The 14839-nt window shown below is 41.1% G+C and overlaps 1 protein-coding gene across 1 annotated transcript; it reads left to right on the top strand.

Moving 5' to 3' along the window:
• The first annotated feature begins 3944 nt into the window (after positions 1-3944).
• On the top strand, positions 3945-12739 carry c1ql4a (complement component 1, q subcomponent-like 4). Its single transcript, XM_040047758.1, has 3 exons — positions 3945-4326; positions 4629-6071; positions 12474-12739. The coding sequence occupies exons 2-3, from the start codon at positions 5526-5528 to the stop codon at positions 12651-12653; spliced, it is 726 nt and encodes a 241-aa protein (XP_039903692.1). The 5' UTR covers positions 3945-4326; positions 4629-5525; the 3' UTR covers positions 12654-12739.
• Positions 12740-14839: the final 2100 nt, after the last annotated feature.

Here is a 14839-nt window from a genome sequence, read left to right as displayed (position 1 = left end):
GTGTGGCCCTTTTGCTTTGTCTGCCTGGAATCATGAACGGTAAATAAGTGGTAATGGGAGTGAATGGGAGGGGAAGTCAGCCAACGTCTTTCTGTCATCTCTTTAGAAGGTTGCGACCCTAAAGCACGCTGGCACAGAGCTGTTAAATTATTCAGGCTGTGTCTCAAGCCCCGATCTCTGGAGAAGACGGGGCTGTGATTGCTGGGAGCTGACTGACTGACATTTGCACATGAAAATCGCCTCTGTTTCCCCCAAACACCGGTTCTGCTCAAAGAAAACAGTAGAGGGACCTTGGTTCTGGAGGGTGTAGCGCTGAGCAGCGGAGGGCTGGTTTGGTTGCGGTGTAATTAGAAGAACAGTGCTGCACAGCAGTGGAGGCACTGCTTTTTAAATCTGCTGCAGTGAACAATCAGACCGATTTCACACGTCTGTAACTCTCGGAGATACAAACTAGGAGAAAAGTTCTAATATGTGGTAAAATTGGACTTCAGTGTAAATGAATATCCTAAAAGTGTCAATATAATGAGCGTAACCTTACGCTGAAAATTGGAATGGCAGAGCAAGACCTAGGGGACCGGCTGACTCATAAATCATCTTTCTTTGTGGGGTCAAGGGCCATTTGAATGAGACATGAGCAGAAATGTGATTTTTAGTTATGAGGATCTTTTCGCACCTATAATGCAATAATACTTTGTGCATATCTCCAGCATACATATTGATTAAATGCCAGCATTTGTGTAAATAGAAATTTCAGATGGCTGGGATTAATGCTAGAAAGAATCAATGTTTTCCAAAAGGCCATTGCACGCTATCTCACCGAATGGTTGAACGTCCATATAATGATGCATTACACTGTACACGGTTTGGATGTGTTGCAAGTCCAGCAACGTGCATCATAACTGCTCACTAATTGCAAATTGAGGTTTGTTTTATTGCAATTTATTATAATCTTCAGTAAATTGTTACTAAAACAGTCCACACAATCCAAGTTGTTAACTTTTATTTGGCCAATTAAAACTGGAGAGCTTTTGATTAATCACACTCAATCCAGAGTGCAATTAAAGTGAGTGGGAGAGTGAGAACATCCCTCTGTATGCTGGACCATGTCTCTGAGTTGATGGCGAATGGAGCTGGTGTAGAGGGTGGGAGGAGGCGGAGGTGGAGCGGTGCAAGGGATAACTGGCCCTGTTGGGAGGGAGGCTGGAGGAGAACACAAATAAAGAGAGGGAGGGTATTCGGAAGGGAGAAGGAGAGGGTGGAGCATCGGACAGATGACAAATTGTGATTAATAAATGTGGTTCAGGACGGCAGTGTGGAGGGTTGTTATTAATAGAGAGAATTAGAGTGGCTGTGCAACTCAATCTGCACACTGTCACTCTGCATCAGGCCCCATAATCAGAGCCTAATGAAACAGCAGAGCACCAGGATGTAGGCACATCCACACTCATCCACGCTAAGCTTATAAGCCTACCCTTTCAATACAGTACAACACACACTCCCAGGTAAGAAATAAAGTAAATAACGCTTTCCAGATAGTTAGCCAAAAAATAAACAGACATATATTTTCAAATGCATTTTGTTCCATGTTTTATGCATTGCGCTTTTCTTTTACTCCAACATACATCCAACTGGAACCACATTTTCAACAGACAGACTAAATTAAAGCGTCCCTTTTATATTACTGATCTATGTTGCTTTTGATTTAAAGACAAGACTTCTCTCACTATACATTTTTTTTTTCATCTGTACAATTTAACACTTGTCCCGGACCACCTTTATGCCCCTAATGACCTCTAAAGTGATCCACTAGAGTACAATCTACATAGCAAAGAACAGGACCTTGATAGCTGAATAGCTGTCAGTGTTAACTATGGAAGATGTGCATGGTGGTTCCCCAGGGAGTAATAGTCCTCCTACAGCTACGCACCTCTTGGGGACATTATGCCATCATCCATGAAAGAACTGATGCTCAGTATGAGATGTTTGCACAAAACGTATCGCGTGTCGTATGCAACGTATCTATTCCTGGTTGATTCCTAGTCTGCGAGCATTTTTGTAAATGTGAAACTATTTGATGATTGCTATGGATCGCTGCACTGAAGAATTAGTATGTCTTTAAGAAACTATGCCGACAAAAGAGCAACAGCGGAAGAGAAACATAACGTGAGTAATGTGGCCATAAATACGTTTCTGCCTCGCTCTTACTTATTTACACAGAGGAGTCGAGAGAAAAACTGGTGCTCGGATTATGCAGGCGTGTGCACAAAAGACAGAGATTTATTCTTGGTGTATCATAATATATGAAATTAATTATTAAACAAACTAATAACTCAAAAAGCCCAGTACTTATTCTCCTATGGCCCTTTTGCTGCTGGTGTCAGTCAATTCTGTGTGAGTCACAGTGAAATCAGAACAGGTAACATGATAAAGCAATTGCACTGAATAAAAAGAAGACACACCTCATCAACATAATGCATAATATTGAAATTTTAGGTGAGCGCGAATAGTCAGAGGAATGAATCAAGAGGAGAATAGGGAGAGAGGGAACAGACAGCTGAAAGACATGCACATATTTCAATATTAATCACCTCAGTAATATTTTAACAGGCTTTAAAAATCCAATCCTGAGCATATTGCCTCTGACTGTTGGCAATGATTATCTTCCCCATGCTGCTTAGGAGCTCTGAGCACTGTTCTAGTGGGACAGACTGACTGACCTGCAAACTGGGACTGACACAGCATTTAACTCGTCCCGGTGCTGCCCAGCTGCACCAACATCTCCCAACAGAAATATTGCCTGATATCGCTCCCCAAACCTTTCCGACACTTTACCAATTTCCCACTAAGTCCAAACCATCCTTAGAAAGCCACCTTAAAACTTGGTGATTATTTATCTCTCCATGTCCGGTGGGATAAGGTGATGATCCCTACATTACCAGATAGTGGTCATCGTATTTGAGGAGATGGAGGTCGAGGGAGGTGGGGGTTGATGAAAAGGGAATCATCAATACTGAATGCAGACCTATTCCCCTTGCTGCCACTGCTTCGGCCATTAAACTTTAAACTCGCAGATGTGTGATTGTGCCTGTCAGACAGGTGACACAAGACTCCAAGGAAATGATGATATGAACTAAAAATCTGCCCAATATGTTTCTGAAATGAAATGTGACCACCAGTGAAAGTGATGCCGTGGTAACTAGAACTGTAGGGAATGCTGATACAAGGATGCAAAACTTGCCTTTCCAGAATTAATGGTGTAAAATCTCTTTGTCCGTACATCCACTAGGATGCATGTGTATAAACACTGAAGTGGAGGTATTATATGTGCCTGTGTGTGAGTTTTTAGGTAAAAGAAAAAGAGCAGCACAATGTCTGGGGCAGGGTGTCTCACTAATGAGGCTTTATAGCAGTGGGATGCGAGTCACACACACAGACAATGGTCTGGGGAACATTTAGTGTCTCCTCTCCATTCCTCACACATCATGCCGAGGCAGCTTTTACTTAGTCACCATGCTCTGTCCTCCCTTGCCTGGCACACAGAAGATGAAAACATCTGCCTTCCTTTTGCAACACTCTATCAAACATTTTGCTTGCAAAGAGTTTGCCTCTAACAACAGGTGAATGTCGGGCTAGCAAGATACAGAAGGAACAATATGTGTGATTGAGTCCACATTTGTGTCAGTTTGAAGGTAAATAAATGCAGCATAATGACAATATGAACAACAGCAACATAATACAACAGCCATAATAATGAAATAATAATATTTGCTATTGTGAGTGTGTATAAAAAAGAATTTAACAAAAAACATCCGTTTTAGCAAAAAAACAAACAAACCAAAAAAGGAAAAAGAAAAAACAAAACGGGGATAGCGCGAGCGAGAGAGAGAGAGAGAGAGAGGGGGGGAGAGAGAGAGGGAGAGAGAGAGAGAGAGAAATCTAACAGGTGTAGACTACGACTGCCCATGGACCAAGCGCTGCGAAAGGCGGTACAGTGGACAGACCCTCTGGATAGGAGCGTCAGACCGGCGTGCGCTTTCATTTGGAATTGCGTAAAAAAAAAGTGTTCAAGCAAATATTTGCAAGGTTTAAATTCCTCCGAAGTTTATATCGTTTAGACTTTTTTTCTACCTGGAAAGAAAGGAGGGGATTACGCTCTGATCGAGAAACTCACTTTCTTGGCATTTCCTGCGCGCCCGTCGGCTCTCCAGCTCTCCATTTGGCACGGTAGCGGTCCAAAGTCCTTCAGTCATTTGATGGGACGCGTGAAGTACACTGAGTCACACAGATTTTGTCCTTCAGAAATTAAGGGATTATAAAGAGCCGATGGTGAGTTTATAATTGTTCAGTTTTATTTAGCAATTTACTTTTAACCACAGACTCGCTGCAGATATTTTGCATGAATAAATAATCACCTGTAAAAATATGTATATATGTTTGGCATATTTCTACAAAAATGAGTCCTATATTTATTTTAAACTGAACATTTTAATTCCATCACTTTATTTTAATTTCATTGTTTTACTTTTTTTCTTTTAATGCTGTGTTTCATTTAAATTGTGTACATGTGTGTAGTAAGTCAGACCAAATCAGTTATTGAGTGTCTCTGCTCTTTTTACCATCCTTTTTAGATCCAGCTATAGCCAGAAGAGGAACGTTTGAAAAGCACGCCCAAGTCAACAAAATCGCTTTTGGTTTCCTGAAAAACATCTTTTTAATGTGAACAGATAAAAGTGGGAGGTCATAGGATGATTGTGTCAGCCAGAGATCTTTGATGAACTTTTTTTTTTAACTTTCAGCCATGGCATTAAGTGAGATATACACATGAAGTGAAATCCTCTGCTTTGGAGGGAGGACTTAAAAGAAGATTTTTCAGTGAAAAAAACAAAAACTAAAAACACAAACTGTAGATTATTCTTCATCCAACAAAACAAACAAACCTCTACTCCCTCTTCAGTGAGATGAATTTGGCACCAGCTCTCATTTCAGCATACTTCTAATTAAGCTCTGGTTTCACAATCACCATCTCACTGCCAACTACCGTTTCTGCTTGATGCTGAAAATTGAACAGAACTCTAGGACTCCAGGAGAAGTCAGAAAAAGGCAAAGCAGACTTAATCAATTAAATTGTGTTTTTTGTACCATGTCACCACAAATCTGAGACATCGAGATTCTTGTGCTTACTTCTCTAGAAACTGTGGCGTGTGAAGTTTGTATTATTTCAGTCATATAGTCATAATATTTTGAACCCTGGACATTTAAATTTTCTCTTGGATTTTCTCCCTTGGTTGTTTCCTTCGTGGCTCTCTGCCATTTTGTCCTCTCATTCATAGTTGCTCTAGTGATACGCTGTTTCCCCCACACACCCCCAAGTCCTCCTCGTCTCTTTTGCAAATCATACTGGTTCTCTGAGAGGCTTCATCCTGGCCGGCACTATTCCAGCCAAGGGGGAAGAGGACTTCCTGACGCTGGCCGCTTCACGGCTCAGCCGCAGGAAACGCGTCATTGGAGCTGCTGTAGGTGTAGCAATGGTTCTAATACTCTTGGTTGCCATTCCCTTGCTGGTCCACACAACCAAAGGAGGGAATGCTGGAAATGCAGGGAGCCATTATGAAATGCTTGGAAGCTGCAGGATGGTATGTGATCCCTACACCACGTCTCAGCCAGGCCAAGAGCTGACAGCTGCGTCTCCACCCCCCCAGGATTACTCTGGAAAGAAGATAAAGTCTGGGCTTCGAGGGCCTCCAGGGATCCCTGGGCCTCCAGGAGAACGTGGACCCCCTGGAGAGCCAGGCAAACCAGGGCCACAGGGTCCCCAAGGTCCAGGCCCTGGTGGCTATTCTCCCTCACTCTACACTCCCAAAATTGCCTTTTACGCAGGGCTACGAAAGCAACACGAAGGCAATGAAATACTGAAGTTTGATGATGTGGTGACAAATGTTGGTAACTACTATGAGCCGAGCACCGGCAAATTCACCTGCCCACTGCCTGGCATCTATTTCTTCACCTACCATGTTCTAATGAGAGGTGGTGACGGGACGAGCATGTGGGCAGACCTGAAGAAGAACGGACTGGTGAGTACAAGTGTGTGCGTGTGTGTGTGAGGATGCGCATGCATGAAGACGCTGAAATAGAGAATGTATAAGTATGTATTTGTATGTATGCACACACATGACCATGCAGCAGATTTATTTATTTTTTATTTACTGCTGACCACCCCGTCTTACCATTGACTCATATTCACCTCTGTAACATTGAGCTCTTCAGATTCAGAGCACATTCCACTTAGCAGGTGGCAACATGACAGCCAAAGAATGAAACGGCAATCTTTCTCCTCATTAAGGCGAATTCATGCTATACAGTCTAAAACTGCGGCTACAGGTATTTGCATTCCCACATGTACTGTGGCTAAATGACAAGTGGCAGAATGCAGCCGCTGCCGCCGAAAGGAACAGTCTAATTAGTAAGTATCATACACAGAACTTGATTATCGCCTAAACAGAAGTGCAAAAGAGCACAAGAGAAATGTCTGTCAGAATGTGGACCAGCCAGTTTACACCTCAGCTAAATAAATAATGAATGTAAAATTGACAGTCCACTCATCCCCTCTTTCATTCCCCAGACACTAATTAAAGACAGAGGGGCTGACGGGGGGAGGGGAGAGGAGAGGTGGGATAAATCACAGGGATTTTATCAGAGAACTCCAAATTCAAGAAACATTCTTCAAGTTTCTTTTTACGCATTCATTCATTCATCAAGGACTCTGAATGCAAATGCACTCTGCTCTGAACTTACTCTCTAGACATGTAGTGTATCAAGGACTGTCGGTCAACATGGCTTAGTGCTGGTTCATGCGTACAGTTTACTTTATCATTGCAGCTGTGCTAAAGTAGGATGATTTAAACTTGGTTTTGAAGATGCAAAATTAATTGTTTAAAATAATTCATCACCCAATGTTTGATATTTGACGCACTGTTATATATGCATGAGACCACAAAGGTGAATGTGTGTTTAAGGCTGTCTGCCTAATGCTCCATATTGTCATTCAAGTCATTTTAGACTGCTAAATAATTTATACATCTTAGATGAGATCCCCTGAACACCCGCTATACTTTCCTCTCCTAACCCCTTCCCAGCTTGTTCATTGATTCTCCATTAATTATCTTTTCACTCAACTCAATTATTTAACCTCACCCAGGTCCATTTGACACCCGTGAGCTGGCCTCTTTAAACAGTTCTGTTAAATAGAGCACTCACCTAACAGGGATCTACCCAAACAGAGCTGCCTGTAGATGGAAATGGAGTGTAAATGAAATTCTGCAGAATGCCTGATCATGTTTGGAGTTATTGAAGCCCTGAGGCAGGCGGGTATTGTGCCTGAGGCCAGTCAGTGGCTAGGGTTTACTAAAAGGGCACTGTGTTTGACAGGTTGCATTCCTGGCTATAGAATCAAACAGCCTGTTTTATCATTGCCGTAGGTGCTGAAGCTTTATTGGATATTTTTTCTCTGCCTGCTGCTTTTTTTCTTCTTCTTTTTTTTCTGTTTTTTAGTCGATCGAATTGCCATTGCCACAAATTTGCCTTTCAACTTGTGTTGTTACCTATCTAACAGGTAAGGTCATTTATAACCTTATATGTTGTGTTGCGGCAGCCAGGCCAGGAGAATAATCTCAGAAAGATTCAGCAAGAATGAATGAAACACGAGAGACCGGACATGGCAGGGACATGCTGAGACGTCCATTTAAAGACTCTGAAAAGGGAGAGCAAAACAAGACAAGTGAGTTGATGGCAAGATCAGGGGTGGAGCAGAGGAAGATAGATGACTTAATGGAGGTATGGAGACAGTGGGCTGGTAGACGATGCATCTGGGAGGCTGGTGGTGAAGGCCAGGATGAGATCAGGCATGATGACCAATGGACTCCCACTCAACACGTCTCGACTTGACAAGTGATCAAGGTCGACTAGAGAAAGAGAGAGCGAGCGAGAGAGAGAAAAACAGGTCTTGCGAGCTCTGTTTATGCACTAGTTGAGCAAATGTAATGCTTGTTAGAGACACTTTAAGATGAGTGCATTAATTAATTCAGAATGCCGATAAATGCCTTCTGGAAACATTCGAGTTGTACAGCTTTACTTTTATCTCAACTGATAATGTTTAAAACTAGCATGCTGCATGGAGTCTCCGAGTGTGTCATGTGACATGATCTCAGGAGGATGTGCTGACTGGGGCGAGGCTTCCATGGGATTCCTATAGATCCAATACCTATTACCTTCAATAAATCCCCTCCCTGTAAAGCCTACCTGCACACACCTCAATCTAACTTTCACAAATCATTGCAGCATGACACCGTTTCAGAGCCAAGGGATTTGTGATTGAAGGAGGGAGGTCACACTTCAGCTGCTTCCATGTTTGTAATCGACTTAGGGTTTAATTCTAAAGTACGACGTGAAAGTTTGATTAACATTTTTCTTGCCCAGCTGATTAACTGCCCTTTATATTATTTGCACTGGACACAAGAAATAAAAGTTGGTAAATATGCTAGATATCTATTATATCATTAAGATACTTAACGATTCAATGCATCCAGCCTTGCTCTGCAGAAGACTGTCAACAAGCCTTTCTCATTGTTGACAGCGCTCTTATAAATGGCTTGAATCCCTCCTTCGTCAAATCACTGCCTATAATATAAGAGTTAAATTCTAGTTAATATTCTAGATTGGTAACAAATGCTATTAGTACAGACCCTGCTAATGTTGGCATGCTTTATGCTGTGAAGGATGATAATACACCACTGAATGTCTCTCCTTTCCCCTCATTAACTGATATGCGAGCTGCTCACCTACACATTTACAATTCTATAACACTCCACTCTGTACATATCTATGTATTAAACTTTCTTGGTGCAATATGCAATGTAGACAAATAGACACCGCTTCGACTCTCATTTTATCTCTCCCTTGTATTTTCATCTTACACGGGCTCTTTTAATAGCTCAGTTAAAGGTCAAGTTATCTCACACGGTAATGTTAAAATGTCATCACTTGCTGTAATGACCGGTACCTGAATTAACTCCCACAGAAGGAGGCGAAGAGGGAAAGACATTGATACACAGTAAGATTTGCTGTCTGAATTCTGATTTTTGTTTAAAATCTGCTTATGTGCTCCTGATTAAACACAATAATTAAAAGAAGTCACAGTGCACACAGGTGCCACAGACCACTGGCTACAATGCAGAATGGCAGGTAACAGCAAGCTAAGGCACGGTTCAGTGCTTAAGTCGCTTGTCGCCATGTAATCCCTGGGCTCCCAGAGGAGAGGGAAAACCTATTCAATAAATAATCTATTTCCACAACATCGTGCCCCCCACCCCCAACACCCCTGCCATGTGCAGGAGTCCCTTAGGTAAGTTTAACAGCTACTTTTCTATTGTCTCCGCTCTAAGAGGTCAGTATATCACAGTGAATGAATCCTGTCAGTTTTATTACCAGTGGAGCAAAGCACCACAGATAAAAACAAGACTTCATATACCCCCACATCTCCCTGGTCTCACAAAATAGCCTCGCTTGATCAGTCTGTTACTCTAGGCCCCCCTTCCTCAACTCTCTGGTCCTTGTTTTTCTCCACTCTCCCTTCATTTTGTCTATCCTTGCCTGTCTTTTGTGCTGCGGCTCCACTTGTATAGAAAATGACACTGCAGCTGCTCCTTACACCCCCCCTCCTTCTTTCTCGCCCGTGGCCCTCAGCTCCCAGGCGTGTTTACTGGAGGCCCTATAATGAAAGGGCTAGGCGGAGACAGAGACAGCCACAGGCAAGCCCCGGGGGCCCCTGCCTCACGGCTCACAACCCTTCCAACTCCAGGATCAGCACTGTATGCTGCCTGCTTCACAAGGATCAGTTTGTGTCCTCCAGCCGTATCCATCTCTTCTGCCGGCTTCCTGCCCTAATCCCACCACGTCTCCCTCATGCCTCTCTGTCTGGTATCTGCATCACTGGATGGGTTGTATTATTCCTTCAAGCACAGAAACACAAGCTGAAGTATCTATTCACATAATGCCATATACTATTTAAATTATATTTGCTGAGTGATCAATGCTATTCTTATTTATAGATTTAAATTTATTTTTATTAAAGTCGTTAGAATATGAGATGGCCTGAGGGATGAACAGAGCTCCCCGCATCGCTTTCCATGACACTGTTTGGCCAAAATAATAAGCTGGATGACATATCCCTGGTATCAATAGGAAGTCACAACAACATCACTGTCAGAAGCAGCCAGTGATGCAAATGTTTTATTGGCTGTCACTACACATGTCAAGCAGAACAATATAACCTTTATAGATGACAGTGTATTGGTTTTGTTGTTTGAGAGATGGTCTTCTGAGGGTCTAAGAAAGGGTAAATTACAACTAATGTTTAATTAAACTAATTGGTCAGGCCGGTTAGCACAAGGGTCTCCAAAATTAGAAAAAAAAGTACGGGTCAAATCTTAACAAAAATTGTATTTGTTATTTGCTAAATGCCTAATATACATTTTCTAAATGATGTAAATGTTTTTCTTTTTAGGCATTTAAATGTGAATCAACTGGTGATGATGAAAAATACATGTGAGAAAAGTTGCTTTTGTTGATATTGCTTTGAATATAGAGAAGATAGCACTAACGTGGACAGATAATGATTTAAAGAATGTAAGACTCAGTTAGCTTTACGAGAAGCATGCAGTTGGTTGGTTATTAGGTCTTTTTGAGATAATCTTTCACAGATTTAGGAAAATGCAAACATTATAGGAGCAGGCTAACTGCTTAAATGAAAGGAATTAAATGAAAAGAAACAAAGTGTTGAAATGCATCTTTTTTAAATAACACATGCTAAGAAATATGAATAGATCTAAAACAGTGAGAAAAAGCTATTCAGATCAAAGTCTTTTTAAGGTTATCTTAATGTAAAAATCCCCCAATAAACCACATACTATATATGAAGCATTCCCTGGTGGACTGGAGTATATACCTGTATTCCATCAGGGCATCTAATGTAATGAAACAAGACTGTTGGAGTAGCCTAACAATAGCTGTGGTTAGTTTTACTGACTGTCTTTTATGCTGCGAGCCCCCAGAGACTGACTTCTCAGCTCCTTAATCAATCTGGTTTAGAACGGACAGGGCCATGCTTAACAACTGGTCACCAACATGCAGTATCGTCTCATTTAGGACCACCTACAGATATTATTCCCGCAATACAATCCAACTCCAGGCTGGACAGATGGTTAACAGCATGTTCAGTTAAGGGAAAAACAGATTGGTGCAGTGGGAAACAAGCATATTTTTTCAGTTACAGTAATTCGAGCCGTGTTGCTCTGCGATTGACTGTTTTCGAATTGATGCATGCTCATTGGGGAGAAAGAGGCACCGGTGACGGGAATGACATGATGGTAGTTGAGTTGCAGATCATATTCTGTGGCTGTCATGGATATGTGCGTGGCTTGTCTGGCTGCTGACATAGATTGAGTGCTCCCACCGTAGATGGACACTGAGCCAGACATAAGGCCACTGATGGCTGACATGTGTCTGATGATTGGAGCTGCTACAACAGAATTATTGATACATCCTACTTAGAGGGCTTTCTTTCTTTTTTATTTTATTTTTTTAAGGAGTGCTGATGTTCTGTGCATTTTTAAACACTGAAACCGCTTTAATATTGTTTAAATTAAACCCTGGATTGCCTGAAGATTATTCATATTGCAAGGTATATACTTACTATCTGCCCCCCTTACATGTATATGCAAGTTTAAATAACACACTTAATACAAATCCTATTTCTTGTACAGCAGTAACTCAATCTAGGCATGTGTATTTGTCCACACACAGAAAATCCAATTAAATGTGTTAACAAACAAGTAAAGATCCACTGCTGCCTGCTCAATAATACCAAACTCAAGCACAGCATGCAAATGTGAAACTGTCTAGCTTAAGCATAGCCACTCAATATCATGCATATTGAGCTGGTCCAGCATCATAAGCAACAGGTCAATAGATGATGTGGATAGTGATGCTGTTTCTCGGCTGAACCACTTTCCCCATAGACAAAACGTTGTCTCCAGTGAGTCCGCTTGTCTCCACCACCATGCAGCTCTCCATCACCCAGCATTTTGCCCTCAAGTCCCACGAGCAGCTGATCAATAAAAGACATAGTAGCTGTGTTCACCTCTGAGGTTACAGGTCAGTGTCCCATCCATGTGTTTAAGCAGCATCATTGATGGAGGTTATGTCACAGCCATAACTCTGAGGTATAGGCTGTAATAATGAGTTACAACCCATCCTAAAATAAATGAATACAGTTTTAAAAATAAGCATAATGTGATGAATGTGGAGACTGATGCATGACACTTTTTGCTACAAGGAGCTCTCGCTGACTATGAGGCAGCTGTTTGTGCAGTTTTGTCCGTGTTCTAATTGTCAATGTGTATGTCCTCTGTCGGTGACAGGTAAGAGCAAGCGCCATTGCTCAGGATGCTGATCAGAATTACGACTATGCCTCCAACAGTGTGATCCTGCATTTGGACGTAGGTGATGAGGTGTGTGTGCAGCTGGACGGAGGGAAGGTCCACGGAGGAAACACAAATAAGTACAGCACCTTCTCCGGCTTCCTCATCTACCCAGACTGAATTTAATCCCCGCAGAGTGCGAACAATAAAAAAAAATAAAACAAAACACCAACATACATATAGACACACTGACACTTACACAGACATATACATATGCAAATCGATGCACAAACACAGAAATGCAGTGCACACACAAAAATATGCACATAGATGAATACAAGCAAGCACACACACACTCACACATATCTGCATAAAGACATTTTGAAATTGCAGCGTACAACAAAGGAATAAATGAAAATCAGAGATAAATGGAATAAGGTCAATCTGTGCCAATAGTCCTTTATTGGTGCCCTTTGAATACAAATATGAATTTCAGAATAGGTACAATATAGGTGCAAATTCAAATTCTACATTGTGGCTCTAAAATATCTAAAGAATTGTAATGTGTTATATATTAAATGACATTGTGCAAACTAGAATAAATGAAAGAGCATAAGTCTGGCTGTCGTGCTGCAATGATGGTGTTAAGGGTGCCATTAATTAACAAAGCTGAGACAAACGTGTTCCAATCTTTACCTGCACAATATTTATTTACACATTTCTGCTCCGCTTTCCAACAATCTGTTTGAATGGCCTGCATACATTTTGCAACTCATCATTGTAAAATACTTTCCTCTAAGCTTCAAAGTGAATTACACCAATTGAAATGAATTAAATCCCTGTTGTGATTCAGCGAGCATTGGGACGATACTGATTAAAGCGAGGCCATTTGAATAAACAGATGTTTGACTCCTCTCTTCTCTTTTGATTATGGCGCCGAATGTCACTTGGCAGGACAAAAGAAAGCATCTGAACATTGCAAGGAAACATATCACAATGCATTTCATCGATGGCACTTTTGTGTACTGACATTTTAATTGCCAAGTGCATTATATTGTGTGTGTTTGAGAGCACGTGCGTGTATGTGAGTACGTGGGCATGTTAATATGTGTGAGTGGATATATAAATCATGTAAGATACTGGGGAGGTGAAACACTGACAAGTCCAGTGTTTTATTTTCATTAAATGTTGTACATTTCACACCTTACTAGAATTACACTGCCATGTCTGAGATACCTTGTCAAAGAATCACCATATGTAAAAGAGTCATTTTGGGATGGGCTATGAAGTATATTGAAACGTTTGAGTTGACAGTTGCTATTAAAAATATCTATACCTACACTTTCTGTGTTCTTGCATGTTGTTTTGGCATGGTGAAGGTCAGTGCTAAATATAGGCACCTACACTCATAAACACGCACACGACCTTTTTATTTTTATTTGATTTGACCAGCTGGACTGACTTGAATTGAGTAGATGACATGACTCCGTGGACCTACAGTCAAAATCGAAACGGCAGCCTGCTTCAGTGTGGATTTCCAATATATGTTAAGACACTAAGACACAAACAAATATTTGACAATATTGACCTCAGCTTATAAAAGGCTCCACTACATGCAGGTAATGTATACATTTAAATGTAGAATCAGCTGTGCAAACAGTCCAAACTGGTCTTGACAATTATCTATTATGCTTTTGACACAAAGCTCACCATTAACGAAAATATACAACTGCTTTCTTTGCAAACATTGGCTGAAATCTGAATTTACTTCTTGCAGCTCAGTGATTTTATGGATGTCATACTCGGCTCTTTCGTTCTCTCTTTCCCTTCCTCCCTCCAAATCTCACTCTCTCACACAGACACTCTGTTCCTCACCTAACCCAAACCTTAACCTTTAAGTGTAAAACTTAATTATTTACATTTTGGACACTAGATTTTTGTCCCTGTAAGGAAGATAATAATTTTATTATGCAAACAATATTTGAGTCCATGCAAAATAAGCAATGCCAGTCCCACACACTTATACCCTTTGGTCTCTTTATGTGAGACTATCATGAAATATCAGGACACATTATTTATAATTAAGGTACAATGCTATTGTAAACATGTTTACCAAATTCCCTCACTCATTCACCTCAAATATTTGATAAATCAAACTCACGGTGATTTTCATTACTGTTTATATTCTCAACCCAAGAAAAAAAACATTGAAACCCATCGAAATTTCCTAAAGACGCATCATTTCATGTCTTATTTTTGTCCAGCAGCAATGCACGCTCAAATTTGAAAAGCTGGAACTAGTGCATTTTTGCCTCAGAAATTACTCGAGTGATTAGTTTTGGAATTTTCTGTCTATTGATTGAAAG

This window comes from Simochromis diagramma, unplaced genomic scaffold, assembly GCF_900408965.1.
Source record: "Simochromis diagramma unplaced genomic scaffold, fSimDia1.1 OVJJ01000387.1, whole genome shotgun sequence".
In the NCBI taxonomy this organism is placed as follows: domain Eukaryota; kingdom Metazoa; phylum Chordata; class Actinopteri; order Cichliformes; family Cichlidae; genus Simochromis; species Simochromis diagramma.
This window is presented reverse-complemented; position numbering and strand designations above follow the sequence as displayed.